The sequence below is a fragment of the Eucalyptus grandis genome, chromosome 5 (assembly GCF_016545825.1).
Source record: "Eucalyptus grandis isolate ANBG69807.140 chromosome 5, ASM1654582v1, whole genome shotgun sequence".
Taxonomy (NCBI): Eukaryota; Viridiplantae; Streptophyta; class Magnoliopsida; order Myrtales; family Myrtaceae; genus Eucalyptus; species Eucalyptus grandis.
In genome coordinates, this window is record NC_052616.1 from 24,875,720 (window position 1) to 24,893,543 (window position 17,824).

Here is a 17,824-nt window from a genome sequence, read left to right on the forward strand (position 1 = left end):
AAATATTCAATAGCATGAACCCATTTTATTAAAAGAAAAATTTCCATCTTATTTTTGCTTCCTCTGCTCTCACAGAGGCACAAAACTCACATGCATCAATGGTCCTAATCTCCAATACACACGCATTCGCCATTTATCAAGGCGGGCTTTTGCAGAGGAGGACAATCTCTGAAACAAGTTCCTCCCGATTCTTTTTGAATAAGTGTGTGATCCCAGCCTCCTTCTGGTCCTACTCTTGTTTGAGCATGTGAGACGACAAGACCTTAAAGGAAGGAAAATGTGAAGGAACTCATTAGTGCAGTTGTACGTATATAAATGATAATAGTGATGGAGAGATGAAAAGAAACTTACCGAAAGCAATCACCAATAGAAAGACCAGTGCACTGAGTTTGACTTGACTCTTCTCCATTTTTAAGTGTATTTGGCTTGATTGATTGACAGGGTAAGATTGTGTGTGTCCCATTGAAGTGGGTTTATATAGATGTCTAAAGTTCATTATTTTTGTAATTTGAGTAAATGCAAGATTTTAAGTAAAAAATAGTAATTGGCTTGCTACATATTCATATTCAGCTGCTGATGTACTTACTAAGTATTTTTCTTTGTTACCTTTATTTCGCAGATTGAAGTGGATTTTTATAGATATCTAAAGTTCAGTATTTTTGTAATTTGAGTAAATGCAAGATTAAAAAAGGAAAAGGAACAGTAATTAGTAATTAGCTTGCTACGTATTCCTATTCAGCTGCTGCTATACTTACTGAGTATTTTTATTTGTTACCTTTATTTCCCCGATCTCCATCAAAATGTAAGTTTGCTTTACTAGGTAAGACAATAAGTTAACAAGGTATAAAATCAGATAGGTCAAGATCTTCTTACCATAATTTGAGCATTTCTCGTAGGTAATGGGATGATTTACTTTTTCTTTTTTTTGGTAATAAACGATTGCTGTCCTAAGAAAATTTAATCCTATCTAACCTCCTACCAACATATGAAGTAAATCTATTGGTAGCCTATCTATTGCTAGAGTGTACCCAAAATATGACTTGCCTAGCACAAGCAAGTGAACATCATGTGTGATGGGTATAAATAGTCATGTGCATACTGCATGGGTATTAATACAAGTGTGCTAACTTATCAACGAGTATGGAGATCAATATATGTCGATTGACAATGGTATCAATTGATGCCATGTGTTCAATTGTCGAAATACAGCGACAGACCACAAACATTTGCTAATATGAATATTAACAATATTTGTCAAAAGAATATTAATAAGCTACTTTGGAGTTTAAGATCAATAAAACGAAAGGCGCACAGTTTTAGAGGAAATAGTTACCGTTCAAAAACCGAGTCATTTGATAAATCAATTGAGACTAAAGCCATTGCTATGTAGGGAACAATTATCATTTAAAGACCAAGTCATTTGATAGATCAATTGGAGTCAATGACACATTTTTTTGAAAGGGATAATTACCGCTTAGAAGCAAGATCATGGAGTGTGCACCGATTACAAGAAATCACGTCATGGAATGGATTGTGCACGTAAAATTTAGGAACATGGAGATAACAGGCAAGAGTTATTAAGGAGATTATAACCATTGGGAATTGTCAAAAAGTAATCACATTAACCACTATACGTATTATCAGTCACCAACCAGAAAGCCCCCACGTAAATCAAGCAAAATATTATCTTGCAATTATCTCTATCTTTCCTGCACTGCATTTTAAATTTCTTAGTTGTGTCTCTTACGTTTGCATCTCTTACGTTTGCATCATTGATTAAATTCCAACGTGTATCTATATCTTAGTGCTGTATCATCAATCAAATTTCGACGTTGTATCCCTGTGTTCTCAAGTTATGTCACCGATAAAGTTTGGCATAGTTTGTCCATATTACGTTATTGAGTTTCCTTCCCTAAAGGTAATATCCTAACATTTTCCTAATTTGAAAAATGAGAATGTCACCAAAATTGAGAGAGGGAGTTAATTTTTAAAGAAGGAATTAACCGCATGCTAGTCCTCCTCCACAATAAGTTTGTGAATGCCCAATGAGATTGTCATTTGAGATCTAAATATTATCGACACCTGATTTTTAACAAATATGTCTGTAAATGTAAAATGTCAGGATTAGGGTTTCCGATCATGATGGAACCATTTCCTCAACTAAAAAGTGTCGTTTTTCTTTTTTTGCCATTGGCCCATCAATTATGGGTGATTTCTTAATCATTTCTATCAAAAACTCAAAAAGTTAACTTGATTTTTTTTATCAACCCTTGGACCAAAAAGTCAACCCTTTTGCATAAAAAGTTCCTAAATAGTCTCGATTTCATTTTGGCCAAAAAAGATTTTGAAAAAACAAAAACGAACTTTTGGCCATAAATCGACCTTTTTAGTGATTAATCATCAAATGATTGACTTTTGACCCAAAAAATTGAAAATTTCGAAAATTCGCACATCATTTTATTTTAGCTTCAATTTGATTTGAGCCATAAAAATTTCTCAAAAATCAATTAAAGATCTATTTTTCCAAATTTTCCGAATTTAAGTTCAAAATAAAAAATGAAATTACTTCATTTTTTGTTGTATTTTGACTTAACTTCTTTTACAACATTTGATATAAAGGTCATTTTAAGATCACTCGTGCGACCATTTTGGTGATTTGGGATATTGAGGCAAAAATTTCCATTTTTAACCATAATTAGGAGTTTCGATCAATTCTTCATGATTGATGAGATTGTACCTCTAATCAACTTGTTTTCTTAATATCAATTCAAATCTAGGGTTAATTTTGGCAAATTAATATGAGAGCTTCTCAATTTAGCAAATTTGGCACATCCAAAGGTTGCAAAATAAGGTGAATGTGTTCAAACTGAGCCAATCTAACTTGACCAATTCTAGACTAAGGTTTAATTTGATGAATTGAAATTCAATTTGAACAATTGAACTTCAATTCCGTTATGATGTCCAATTCATATCTTCATATCAATGCCGATTTGAGTGCATCAGGCCACATTGAGTACAATTAACTGAATCGATAGACATTGTGAAATATTAATTGCATTCAATTTCAATAAATTTTGCAATTAAGCATGGGAAATGCGGCAATTGCGTTAAATTGTTTAGAAAATCCGAATTCATGTACCCATTAAATCCACTCATAATGTTTGATATTTTTCAGATAATTAGGCAAATTTGATCCATTAAGATGTTGTTAAAAGGGACCTAATTAGGCAAGTTGGTTTGGCTAGCCTGGACCATTTCCCTTCAAATTAGCCCATTTCCCTTCTAATTGGATAGAAATCCTTTATAGGGACCTAATTGCACAAAACTTTAAACAGAATCGGACCAAATTGATCCAGGCTAGCCAAACCAATTCAGACCGGCCTCCAGCAAGAAAATGGCCGGTGTCTTTCTAGTAGCTGGTGATAGCTGGCCCAACTTGTGACTGACTTCTTGATGCCAATGGTTCACTAAAATTACAAAATTGCCCTTTGGGGTGAAGATGACCAAAATATCCTTTGACCGTTTTTTTTTTGTTATTATTTAAAAGAGGATTTGATATCGACTATTCATTTGAGGATACATCTAGGCCATATAGATGTGCCATGTCACTTATACATGTGATTAAAATTTCAATCAATCATAAATTTACTTAATCTCTAAGTATTTTTTTTTTTTTTCTTATCCCTAGAGATTGAATTCCAACCATTGATTGTTGACACATAATTTTTAATTGATGAGTTGGTAAAGGTAAAAACTCAAGATTAGGATTTCCAATCGCAACGAGTTCATTTTCGAAGAAAAAAATGTTGTTTCTCATTTCTTTTTCTTTGGCCAATCATTTGTAGGTAATTTCCTAGTCATTGTCACCAAAAACCAAAAAAAAAAAAAAAAATTAAACGGGTGATTTTTGTTGACTTTTGGTTAACCTTTTGACTAAAAGTTATCCCACCATCAAAATTTGGCTTTTGGTATAAAAATATTCCTTTTAACCTTAATTTCACTTTGGCCGCACAAATTTTGGAAAAAATCAAATTTTAGATTGCAAAATCAACTTTTTAGTTGACTTTTGATCAAGTATTTGATCAAAAAATTGAAAAAAAAAATATAAAAACCCCTAAATCATCATGTTTTAGCTTCAATTTGATTTTGGCTATTTTGCAAAAATTGATTAAGAACCTTGTTTCCTAAATTTTTTAGATTTATTATATAAAATCGGTTAAAAATAAATTACTTTCATTCTATTCACATTTTAGCTAAATTCCTTTTACGACATTCAATCTAGAGTTTATATCATATACACTCATGCGGCTAATTTTGAGATTTATGGTGTAAGGATGAAAATTGACTTTTTTAGCCTCAATCAGGGCTCCAAATCAAGTCTTCATAAGTTGCATGCTCACACTTCCATTCAAATCATTTTGTTAAACCGAATCCAAATCAGGGGTTAATTTCGAGAAATTCATTTTCTTATAGATTTGAGCCAATTTGACTTAGCCCATTCTAGACTAGCGTCCAATTGAAGATACCAAGCTTCAATTCAGCCAAATATGGTCCAATTTTAAATATTAGTCTAGTCTGTGGTCATGGTTTAATTGAAATTGATCCAATTTATGATTATTCTTACATAATTAGTCACCGCAAGTGATCTTATATCGAACTAATTGTTCATCATGGTCCGACTAGGTCAACTTGGTTTGACCGACGTTGGCCACATGCCACTTTTTGGTGGCCGGAGTCCAGTTTCGATCTTAAAAGGGGAGGCCATTTTTCTACAAAACTCTCTCTCTCTCTCTCTCTCTCTCTCTCTCTCTCCAACTTCTCTTTCACGAAATCTATCTCTTGCCCGCTCTCCTTCGCCAGTGAATGGCCTCACGCCATCCGAGATTCGACCATTGCCTAACCCTTCAACGATCCTTAGCTCCTCCATGACCCAACTGTGACCGATGTTCCCCTCACTTGTTGCCGGAGCCTCGCCAGCATCCAAGACCGGCGACAGAGCTAGTCTTTTTCTCGATCTGTTCCACGATCGATTAGGCAGTCGGGCGGTCTCCTTAGTTACTCTGATCAATCCTATGACATTCCTCGGTGAGTTCTACAATAATTTGTTGAAGTTGCTATGGTTATTGATTGGCTGAATGACCTGTTCGGTTTGTCATTTTTACATGATTTTTTGGGGAGTTGATTTGCATTACAACCTCTCCACGGAATTTAACCCTAATATTAAGTCCTATTCACATTAAAAATCTTGTGAATTTTGCATGCCGTAGAATAAGTAGGTTGTATGTGAATCAGCTGGGTTTTGCAAATTCGGATGCCAGACTGAACATCTTTGATAAATGTCTTTGATTGGGCTTGTTAATCTGTTCCGTTGCCTTAGATGCCTTCTAGACATTTGAAAAGGACTTTTCAAGCTTTCACATGACATATTATATGTGTAGATTGGACTTCATTTGCGACGTCAAAACTTGTTCCAAATTCAAGTGATCTGTTCTAGGGTGTAACATTCTGCTATTGTGATTGAGGCCAACCGATCTATTCAATTTCATAAATTTTTGTGATTTTTTTTGTGTTGATTGCGGCTGGTGACCGGTCACAAAGAATGAGGAAGAAGAAGAAGAAATGAAAAATAAAAAATAAAAAATAAAAAGATAAAAGATAAAAATATAATAAAAGTATTTAAAAATTAAAAGAAATGAAAAAAATTAAGAATCCTACCAAACACATTTCTAGCCCGAGAATATAAATTTTATATAGTTACCAAACGTGTTCTTTTGTCAAGAAATTATTCCGGAAACAAAATCAGAAAAACCATTTCGATTAAAAATTGTTCCCGAAAACATAATAGTTACCAAATGTACCATAACATGTCACCCACAAGAACGCATTGAGTAAATGAACTGTGGGGCTTATCTTTTGACACTAGATCGATTTTACAAAACATATGTTCGGATAATTGAAAAATTTATTAAGAATGTTAGAGATACAATTATATTTAGGAAATTCATCTTGATCTATTCTAATTTAATGTAGTTGATATTTAGTTACTTTAATGATATTTTGTTACTTTAAATAGTTAACCTCTAAAGCCTATACATATATGTTCATGTATTCTTCATTAGTAATACACTGAATATTATATTTTTCCATCACTCAAATTCTCAACTCGGTATTAGAGTTGAAGTTCTTGAGTTTGAATCTTTCTATGCTTCATTTGTCTTTTCAATTAAACTTTCACTCTTAGCACATAGCAAAAGGTCAAATTAAATGTGAGGGGAGTGTTCAAATAATTAAATAATAAATCACAATTTCATTAAATAGCTCGAGTTTTTAGAATAGTTGGTAATGATCTCATAGAATCTCACACAGTATTTGAATATTTAAATAAAAAATCACGCTTTCATACGATAATTTAAGCTTTTAGAACAGTAGGCAATAGTCCCACAAAATGTCAACTTAATATCAAAGTCATTCTTTTATGAGGAAGCATCCATTCAATTTTACACCAGTTGCATTGGCCGTGCACTATGGTTTTCACGCTCAAGTTTGCAGCTGATTGAGACTCTTTCGCTGCTAATTTCAGATAATCGATATTGTTATTAGGATCCTAAAAATTCATTGTCCAAAGACGCCGGAATCCTCTCCACACGCCACCGTGTCTCAAACCCAGGAAGCCACCATCGTTCTGTGCTAATTTGGCACTTTCCACCGGGTATTTCAGAAAACCAACCATGAAGCGTCATCCTCCGGCGAGTTTGACCCAAAAACCCTGTCAAGAACGGAGATCGAACACCGTAGCACACGTCGCATGTGCCACCACCTCCAACGAACCACCGAGCCTGAGCCTTTTGGGAGTTATTTCATCCATTTTCATTGCTCATATTTACCAACGACCACCACCATCAACCTCCTGGAACTCCGACGAGTTGACTCAACTCAATCACATTGCCTCCGGATACTCAACACACCCTCATGCGCCACCTTTGCTCTTTGCGCGTGAGATCCATGCGTTTGCTGTCGTGAATTTGGATAGGAAGCAATTACGAACTTTCTAATGACGTAATTCCCGACTATTTCATGTGCACCCACAATTGTCACTTGTCTCAAATAACTCGACGACCGTCCAATTCTTCTAATTCGAAATATGCTTCAAATAAACTATTGACCCATTTTAAATTTTTAGAGAAAAAAATCGAATTATCCAATGCCATAATTTTCATATCCCCCTCCCACCAATCCCCAGAAGAATTTATTTTTCATTAGGAAGAGATCATGACGTGAAAACTAACAATGGCATCCGCTGATTAGGTCAACAATAATGGCAGTGATTATTATGCTTCTTGCCACGAAAACATCATGCTATATGGTCTAAAGCTCATCTCTTTCACCGCGTAATTAGTCTCTCCTCTTCATCTAGTGCCCAGCAAACTTGAGATGATCAAGAGCACACCCAAAGACGACATGTGAGCTTCCTGGCGAGAAAGCCATAGGGCCATGTCTTGGTTCATTGATTTGAACATAGACGGCGACACTTCTGAACATGGAATGACTGATGAATGAAATGATAATGCTTTGACTAGAGACTTGATCTGGGTAACATTTGAGGGAAATCATGACAGCAAGAATGTGTGAGAGAAATTACTAAGATGTATTTTATGAAATCAGCATGATGATGTCTGTTAAGGTCGCAATGGCCTACAAAGACCTTATCGAGGTCGGTAGGTGGCAGTGACTAGGGGTGTCCAAAAACCCGACCTGTACACCACCCAAATACAAACTGAATATGAAACAAGTTGAGTACATGTTTCAGGTCTTAATGTTATTCGGATAATGATTATAAAAAATAAATATATTTTGGGTCGAGTTAGGGTCTGAACATTGTTTGGCTCCGAAACAGGTTATTGACCCCAAACAATGAAACATATATGTTCTCTCGTCTCACCCAAACACTCCTCATCCAAAGCCAGACACATTAGATCCTCATCAAGTCCAGCTTCTCCTCCCGATGAGGCGACGACCATGCCTTCTCCTTCTCATCGACTCCACCGCCGCCCTCTTCTTTACTCCTCACATTCTAGGGTTTCACTTCGCGGTAGGATCTCCAACGAAGCTTTCGTCGCCTGCCTGCGCTCACGACTGCTGGTTCGACGTCTGCAGCCACCACTACACCCTCTCTCCTCAGCCCGCGCCGATCCTCTACCCAGCGCCAACCCTCAGTCTCCCTTGAAAGCTTTTCTTGCAGCTTTTCTTCTCTCGAAGTGTGAACTCTCTCTGTCTATCTGGTTTGGCTATGGGGACTTTGGGAGCAGTGCTCAGATTCAGAAGTCTCTGTTCAAGGGAGTGGTTGAGCCTCCCGACCAGTCAAACCTCTCTATACGAGTTGTCTTTATTTTTGGTTTTGAGAAGAGACAGATTTCACAGGTTTACATTGTTTCCTTTTGCGCTTCTACCTGATTTTCATGAGCTTCGCATTCTTGCGGTGGAATGGGCTCGGGTGTCTTGTTTGTCCGAGGTCAAAGTCTGATTGTTTTCATTGTTGCCGACTTCCTTACAGACCAGATTTCTTCTCCCTTTTCTCCTTTTTTCTCGTCTGTGTTTCCAGATTGTCGAGTTGTCTATGCTTTTTAATGTTGTTTGGGTTGCAATGCAGATTAAGGTGGACTCGTAATTGGTTGTCGCAATATTGGGGAGGTCGAGCAATTCCATTTCGTGCTCATTACGACTGACATTCTAGTTAGATGCTTACATTTTCCTGTGTTTTCTTGTACCGTGATGATTCCTGAATTGGCTTGCTTCATTTGGTGTTCTTTTTTCTTAAATGATATTGTTGGTGGTTCCATGTTGTTTCATTCGATGCATCTTGTGGGTTGTGGGTATCCAGGAAGTCGAGATTGGGCTTGTTGCGCGCCTCTCTAGCACTGACTGATTACTTAAAATGGGCTGTGAACCTTTAGTTTAATTTTATGGAATTGGATATGTCTATAGTGGAGAAAAGAGCATTATATTGTCTGTGATTATCTTTTGGCAGAGAATCAGTTCCTCCCATATTAAACAAGCAGAAAAGGAAAACTAAATGAGATGACTAAATTGAAATATATCGAAGTTCCAAACAAGTGCTAAATCTAGAAAATAAAAAAGACCAGTTCAGTAATATTTACTGCGGTTCACCTCTATGAACTGTGTTTCCCAGGAGATGATTAGCTTAGGATGTCTTGGTGTCCCTTGTAAAAGTTAGTCTAATGTATGTTTCGTTCAAGTGTGCTCTGTTTGTTTATCTAGTTAGTGAGTTTCTCAGTTCTACTCCTTATTGTTCTTTGAAGTGCTAGATGCATCTCTTCACTTTTACGGTGCCGTTGTCATGTTGGCTTTGTAGTATGCTGCTACTTTAACAGAACAGCTGGAGCAGCTGGCTGAGGAGAGAACCTCAGATGGGTTACCAAGGTCCTTCACATGTCTTTTGGAACTCTCTCTCATTTATTGTTGTTGTTGAATTAGATGAGCATTTCATCTTGGATTTTTCATTTTTGAACATCGGACTGCTTGTTGGACAGTTTTCATGAGTTTTCTGGTTACGGACCCTACGACATGGTCTTGTTGGCTGGATCACAGACTGCTTGTTGTTGCCTCTTATATTCGCTTAGTAGGACCAGCAGAAAGAAGACTTTCACCATCGACCGTTTAACCAATTAAATATTGCAAGCTATTTTGATTTTTTTTTTTTTGATTCCCTGGTTTTGTAGATTATATGGGAAGGTTTTCTAATCTGTCCAAATCATAGGCTACTAGAATGACCATTGCAGTCACACTTATTTATGGTTCTAGAGTTACTGGTTCTCAGCTTAGCAACTTTCATCTGAAGCTACTAGCTAACACTCTAGTTCATATAAGGCATGGTTCAAAGAAATGGATTTAATCTGTCCCATGATGTTTGCTAGTGAAAGACTAAAACTCTTCCTTATTCACAGGAGTGTGTGGGATCCGAAGCCAGATAGTTTTGCAAATCCAACGTCAAATGAGAATTTTACTGATGCACTCGAACAAAAGTTTAACTATCGGATGCTGCACGGGGATGCATCCACAGTCTATGATGCAATGTCAAAAGAAGCTGCTCGATGATAGCAGCCTGATTGCTAAAGGAGAGATCAGCGAAGAATTGGCCGTCAATGACAATAACATATATATGGAACTTAAGGCTATGTTTAATCATCCCAATTTCTAATCAAGATAGGACTGGATGGGATAGGATATAAAATCCAAAAAAATTTAATATATTATATCCACTACTTGGTGATTGCAATAATAAAGTTGAATATATTCACAGCATATCATGTATATTATTTGGTATAAATAATATATTAGAAAAAATAAACCAAAAAATTTATAAACAGAAATGGTAAAAATCTCTCACTACACTCTTGCTTTATTTTATTTTATTTTCCTCTCTTTTATTAATTAATTTCTTTTTATTTTTTTCTTCTCCTCCCATCATTATCTAATAAAATTTTATTAAATAGTAGACTGTACTAATATAACCAAAATGCTAAAATATCTAAAATATATAATAAATATAAATTATATTTATATTTATATATTGAAATTATTTTGTAAAATATAATTAAATTCGAATATATATAACTAAAAATAAGATTATATGAAAATAACTAAATTCTTATTTTTTGTTATATTGAATTTCTTATATTGCAATTCACATATTATTTATATAGAGATATAATATTAATTTTGTTAATTTAAAAAGTCTGTCATTCAAGAAAAATAATTTTTCTATTATGGATGCTAGAAATCCTATTCACCATTATCTCAGCTCCCTCACGAAATATTTTTATCCAATTTATATCTCCCTTATATCCCTATTTATCATGTCTTGAGCATGCACCAAATACAATATAAGATAAATTTTATTCTATCTCGAAGTTTATTCTAACTATCAAACGCAACCTAAGAGTATCTGATCAAGAGCCGTGCGACCGAGGCAAGGTGAATGAATTCAAGGAGCAACCCGCAACATTAATGCCTTCACCTATCGTATGATCTTTTCCTCGCCCTGCAAAGATGTACAGATGATGGGAGGTTCTCCCTTGGAAGGGTTTAATTAGACTTTGCTCGAGTGCATGAGCTGGTTCCAGAAGTTGCGGGCTCAAAAATGTCTAAAAGACCATTCTTCCAATGGGGGCATACTCTGTTAGATTTAAGTCAAGCCCATTAGCTCTTGGCCTCATAGTTACACCGCTCTGTTGCAGAGTTACATGTAAATTCCCGTGGTGAAGTACCTATTAGATGTTAGCAAGTTCACTTGAGGCTTTACTTCTACAATACCACTAAGTTTGCACAGCTCTGTTTTATCCATATATCTTATCCAGTCTTGTATGGTAGTACCTCACCATATAGCAATGATCTTTTTACCAAATTCAAATGGTGTTCATTCGGGGGCAATAAAGAAGAGGTGAGGAAGGGAGGAAAAAAAGGGTAAACACAAAACCCGACTAGGACCCTACCCGACCCAACCCGAATTTTCGCTTCAGGTATTAAGTTTTTTGGGTCAATTCGGATCGAATCAGAAAACACTACCTTATGATTTGGATTGGGTCAGGTAATGTCAAAACCCAACCTGACCTGACGCATTGACAAACCTTGTGGTGACTATGTTGCCGCAGACGAGTGGTGCTTGGAGGCCACACCGGCGGGTAATGGCAATGGCGAGGAATTATTGTAGTTGTTCTTTCATCAGGGTTTTTTGGATAGAATTATTTGTTTGGGTATGAAGACAGAGTATGGTTAATTTTATCAACTAGAGGTTGCAGAGTTGGATTTTCAAATATAGAGGACGCAAAGTGATAGAGCAAGAAAAACTCAAGAATGGGCTTCTATATACCCCTTATTTTTTTCACCTACCAACAAGAACTAGAGGAGTAAGTAATTAACCTGAACAACAATCCCAACCGATGATTCACGGCTCGGACCAAGCTCTTTTGGGTTTGCTCGAGCCTTTTCAGGACTAGGTCATTCTTTACACCATGACAAAAGGAAATTTCCTGAATTTAATCTCAATAGGACCCTTCGATTCTTAAGTTAGTATCGAAGGATAATGAAGGGAAAGGAACTTGGCTCAAGAGCTTTCTCTAGAAGAGAGCCAAAAAGCCAAAGAAAATGTGGGACTCATCCTTAATCATTTATATATCTTGACATAGTTATTACCATAAATGTCTTACTCCCATTCGTGGAATTATCAAAATTTGATCAATAACTATTCAATTTACTCATAAGGATGCGAGCCATTACCGTAACCCTATGAACATGCTGAAAGCCACAAACTCTCTTCATAAGAAGTAGCAAATATCCGAATCACATATTAACTAGACTGTTCACTTATGATATAATTCAAACTCGTGATCTCATGAAAAGACATCCAGACTCCTTTATCATTGGGCTATTACGCTCGACGATGGATACCAAACTTGTCTTCCAAGTAAACATTCGAGAATCTTGACTAGCCATGCCCCCATGTGGGCCCTACATGATGATCGGATAAATCCTTGAAAGCATTCAAGATAAGGGCCGACCTACTTTGGATATCTTATCGGTTGGCTCGACTGTGGTTGGGCTTCTCCAAGGGGTCTGGTCGAGTTTTTTTTTTTTTTTTTTTTTTTTGCTGATGGATTGAGGCCCAATCAAATGGGCCTGATAATTTCACCCCACGTCACCTATGACGAGCCCACCCCCTTCCCCGATTCATCATGCCATCTTCGTGCCTTCTCTTCTCTTTTTCTCCTCTTCTTCACGTAACAAATTTCGGAAACATAATCAAAATAAAAGATACTTGGACGATTCTCTGAAGATGACAGAAAATCGACCACTTGGCATAGACTATTTTTAATCGATAAGAAGCCTTGGAAATGGTTGAGTGATCAAAGACCAGGCCCTTCCGGCATGACTACTTCTCCCAAAGGTTGAATGTGATGTGTGCATTTGATTTCTTTGACCTCATTAGACAGATTTGATTGACTGAAACCAATGGATCAGATCAATCCTAAGTGATCCTGAGTTTTTATATTGTCAAAAGAATTCTTTGATTCGATCACACTATAATACCCATTTACAAATTTCTTCCGTGTTGTATCACAATTCTACAAAAATGCATTTTGGATGAATTGATCAAAAAGTTAGATAGAAACTTTTGCAACTCTAGAGAATAATATTATATATTAAGATAGGCTTTAATGTACGACATTTAAATGGAAAAGAATTTGTTACTTTCAAAGTGTGAAAAGACTACCTTTTCTTTGCCAGAAATCAAAACATCTTGTTTGGCATCAACTTCAATGTATTAAATGCACACCATACTACCGAAAAAAAATTGCACATCACAAGAATCACATTTAAATCTCCAAATAAGCATACCTTAAGTGAAAGTCAAGATTCACAATTTCACACACAAGGTAGCACTTAGAATTAAAGGAAACAAATGTTGACATTAACATACTATGAAACTAGAAAGGATTTGGACTAGGGGTGTGCAACGGGAACCGCCCGAACCGGGAACCGGCCGGACCGGACCAAACCGGTCGGTTTGGGCGGTTCCCATGGTCGGCGGTTCGGTCCCCGGTTCCTAATCTTGGAACCGGTGGCGGTCGGTCCGGTTCCCGGTTTCAAGGTGGGAACCGGACCGAACCGGACCGACCGGACCGAACCAAACTTTTTATATATAATTTATATACATAGAATTAATAAAACATATAAACATGATAACTTATTGCAACCAAAATTGCAATTTGAGGTAGCAACCTCTTATGTGGCCAAGAGACCATTAAAATCATTTTTATTACTCTTTTATTTATAGAAAAATCTCATTGATAGTTTCGACGTGGAACTAAGACTTCAAGAGTTCCCGTGAATCACACAAGTGAAGTTTGAATATTTTGCACGTGGAACACGTGTGATTAGTTTTGTTGAATTGCCCGAGAATCGGGTGAATTGATCGGTCAAAACGTGATCACTCTTTAGTTCTTTAGTGCAAAAAAGTATAGTTGATTTTTTTGGACCGGACCGGACCGGACCGGAACCGATGGAACCGATGGTCCGGTCCGGTTCCCGGTCCTAGGACCAAACGGTCCGGTCCACGGTTCGCAATTTTGGGAACCGGTGCTCCCGGTCGGTTCCCGGTTCCAAGGTGGAACCGGACCGAAGCGGGAACCGATCACCCCTAATTTGGACTGAAGATAAATTGCGGGAAAACGTGTTTTGTAATACAAAACAATAACTCTTGGAGAACTTTACAAAAGAAAGATGATTAGGTCATTTTAGCAGGACTGTGATATGTAAATTGCAGCTTTGAAGCTAGAAATATTTTTCTATCGTGGGCAAAAAAATTAAGGCATGTTTTTGGTATTTTTCCTGCTTCGGTTTTTTTTTTTTTTTGCCGGTTGCCTCCAAAATTAAAAGCTGGGTTATTTGGATTAAGATCTAAACCTTTGCCCTTTGATTTTTTGAAAGATAAATAATACTGATTTGGCTTAAGAGTGCTGCTGAGTTAGCTTATCGAAAAAGAGAAGGGCTACCAAATTTGTTAAATTAGCTTCCATATATCGGAGTTTAATCGTTTGAAAAAAATAGATCTTTACTAGTAGGCATATTTTTCCATGCTTGGAATGGGTCTTGTGTTGTATCATTTTAAGATATTTAAATTTAGTAAAGTTCCTTCTCAAATTGTGCCCATTTGGCTTGTGTGAGAACTACAATTTTTTTGTGTAGAAGTGATGATAATAATAAAATGTGATATAAGAAGTAAAAACAATAAAATAATACATATGAAAGCAAAATATAATGATAAATACGTAGATTGAGTTGCCTTACTTATGAATTGCTCTAACAGAAATATTGTATACTTCTTTTTTTCTACATTCACTAATATTAAATTGAATTTAACATCGACTAATTTTTATTTATAATCTGATATAGTTTCTTTGTTCACTATCCTTTTAGACAGCACAATTAACAAATGTTGTATTCCATTATATATTGTATTTTACAAGAAAAATATAAATTTACTATCAATAGTATGAAGTAGACTCATGTTTATATAATTAGAGACATATCTTCATTAGAAAAAGTATATGATGCATAATAAGGTCATACTGACTTGCAATTGTAAGTAAATGCGATGTACTATTTTATGGAAATTTAGCCTATTTTCGCTAAACCACCTAGTCTTATAGATACATATCTTTACTTACAGTATTTTCTCTTTGCCACATAACACGAAGTGAGTCAAATTGATTGAAATATATAATTAGGAGTATTTTCTCATTAGCAAAAAAGCATCATGTACGTGGGCCCCATGATTTTTTTTTTTAAATACTAGAACCAAGTATATTAGAGAATTTATGAATATCCATCATGGACGTATTTCAACAAATTTGACGGAAAGATTTGTTAAACAACATCATGGACGTATCTTAACAACAAATCCTTTTTTGTTTTGTTAATGATATAACACTATGTTCAAAGAAGGAGAAAACGAACAAAAAGAAACCGAAACGACATCCACCATGAGCAAAAAGAAATTAAAATAATTCGACTGCAAAGAAAGTTTTCATAATTAATGTAATTACATTATTTATTTCACTATATTAGACAAGATAGATGACGCTAAATGAATTCTTCTTCTTTTTTATAAAACCCTTTAGATGGTGTAAATATTAACTTTTTTCATAGGCTGAAGCTAAAAAGGGTATACGAAACAAATTCGGAAAATTAACTTGCCACGTCATCATCAAAGTAAGTCCACGTCATCGCGCCTTTTTTGCTGCCGTCATTCTGACACACTCCGCTCGGTGAAAAGCGAAGTCAAAATCACCGTAGACCACGCGGGCCCCCGCGCCGTGCACGAGCAGGGAAGCGCCTCGTTCCGATTTTCCCTTACTACCCTCCTCTCAAACCACGATTTACAAGCAAACCACGCCAGGAAGCCATGTGATTGCGACAGCAGTTGAGGGCATAATCGACATTTCATTGCGAAAAGTATGGGGGGAGATCCCGGCAAAATCTCTCACAGCCCTTTTAAAACGCCCTGCGTCTTAAGTCCTCCGACCAACAAAAGAACCAAAAACGATGGCGGACGCGTCCACCAATCGCCGCCGCAATCGCCCTCCGACCGCCGCCGCCGCCGCCGCCGCCGCCCTCCTCCTCGCCGTGTTCCTCGCGCTCGGCCTAATACCCAATGCCTCCGCCGAGCCCGCCCCGGCCCCGCCGGCGCCGGCGTGCGGGGCCGAGTCCCGCGGCGGGTGCCACGACAGGCCCGAGGCCCTGAAGCTCAAGGTGGTGGCGATCGCGGCCATCCTGGCAACGAGCATGATCGGGGTCGGCGCCCCGCTGTTCTCCCGGGAGGTCCCCGCGCTGAAGCCCGACCGGAAGCTGTTCGTCATCATCAAGGCCTTCGCCTCCGGGGTCATTCTGGCCACGGGGTACATGCACGTGATGCCCGACTCCTTCGACGACCTGCGGTCCGAGTGCCTGCCCGAGGTCCCGTGGCGGAAGTTCCCGTTCACCACGTTCGTCGCGATGCTCTCCGCCGTGATCACTCTGATGGTGGACTCGTACGCCATGGCCTACTACAAGAAGATCAATGCCAAGATAAGCAGCGGCGGCGGCGGCGGGGGCGGGGATGCGAATGGTCAAGCGAAGGACGCGGTGGTGGGGTTAGAGCATGGAGGGGCCGAGGCGCACCTGCACGGCGGCGGCGGCGCCGGCGCGATCGAGGGAGAGAAGGAGCAGCTGCTGAGGTATAGAGTCGTGGCTCAGGTGCTGGAGCTGGGCATCGTGGTGCACTCGGTGGTGATAGGCCTCTCGTTGGGGGCCTCCGACAATCCATGCACGATCCGGCCGCTCATCGCCGCCCTCTGCTTCCACCAGATGTTCGAGGGGATGGGCCTCGGCGGGTGCATACTACAGGTACGTCGATCTATTCCCGACACGACACGACACGACACGAGAACTCATGTGTTCTTCAGTCGGCTACTTTCGGCTATGGTAGGATGCTAACACGAACGAGTGACATGGTTTGACAGGCGGAGTTCGGGCTCAAGGTGAAGTTTATCATGGCCTTCTTCTTCTCGGCCACCACGCCGTTCGGGATTGCGCTCGGGATCGGCCTGTCGAACGTGTACAGCGACAGCTCCCCGGCGGCGCTGATCGTGGAGGGGCTGCTGAACGCGTCGTCGGCAGGGTTGCTGAACTACATGGCCCTCGTGGACCTCCTCGCCGCCGATTTCCTGGGCCCGAGGTTGCAGGCCGACATGAAGCTCCAATCGTGGGCCTACGTCGCGGTCCTGTTCGGAGCCGGATTCATGGCCCTGATGGCTAAATGGGCCTAGCTTTATTTTTATTTACTTTTTCTAGTGAATTAGGTGTTTTACTCCTTTTTGTCTATTTCAAAATTCGTATGTTTAGAATCGCGTTGTTTTTCAGGGAGGGAATGGAATTATTGGCGGTGAAAATTTTCATTTATGGCATCAATATCTCTTAAATCCAGAGAACTTTTGGTAGATATTCAATCGAAGTTCCATTAAAAATCAAGTTTGAGACTCGAATTCTTTTACACGATAAAAAAAATCCTGATCAAATCAAGTAGAATTAAGGTCATATAAAAACGATCTAGTTAGGGCTGAGCCCATTATAAAATAAATCTTGGTTTTCTTTTCTTTTTCTTTTTTTTTTTCAAGATCCAAAGCACAAATCTTTATGATATGTGCGTACGGTTTTTAAGTAAGCTTCGACGTAGCACCAAAGAGTCGTTGAATTTCACTCAACCAAT

General features: G+C 38.2%; 1 protein-coding gene across 1 annotated transcript; it reads left to right on the forward strand.

The window, feature by feature from the left end:
• Positions 1–16,122: 16,122 nt before the first annotated feature.
• LOC104446492 (fe(2+) transport protein 1) lies at positions 16,123–17,384 on the forward strand. Its single transcript, XM_039313502.1, has 2 exons — positions 16,123–16,962; positions 17,079–17,384. The coding sequence occupies exons 1-2, from the start codon at positions 16,123–16,125 to the stop codon at positions 17,382–17,384; spliced, it is 1,146 nt and encodes a 381-aa protein (XP_039169436.1).
• The last annotated feature ends 440 nt before the right edge of the window (positions 17,385–17,824 follow it).

Excerpts from the sequence above, each read along its gene's own strand:
- LOC104446492 (XM_039313502.1), top strand. The coding sequence starts at position 16,123 with ATGGCGGACGCGTCCACCAATCGCCGCCGCAATCGCCCTCCGACCGCC. Across the intron at positions 16,963-17,078 it reads TCGGCGGGTGCATACTACAG|GCGGAGTTCGGGCTCAAGGT; the intron begins GTACGTCGATCT and ends ATGGTTTGACAG.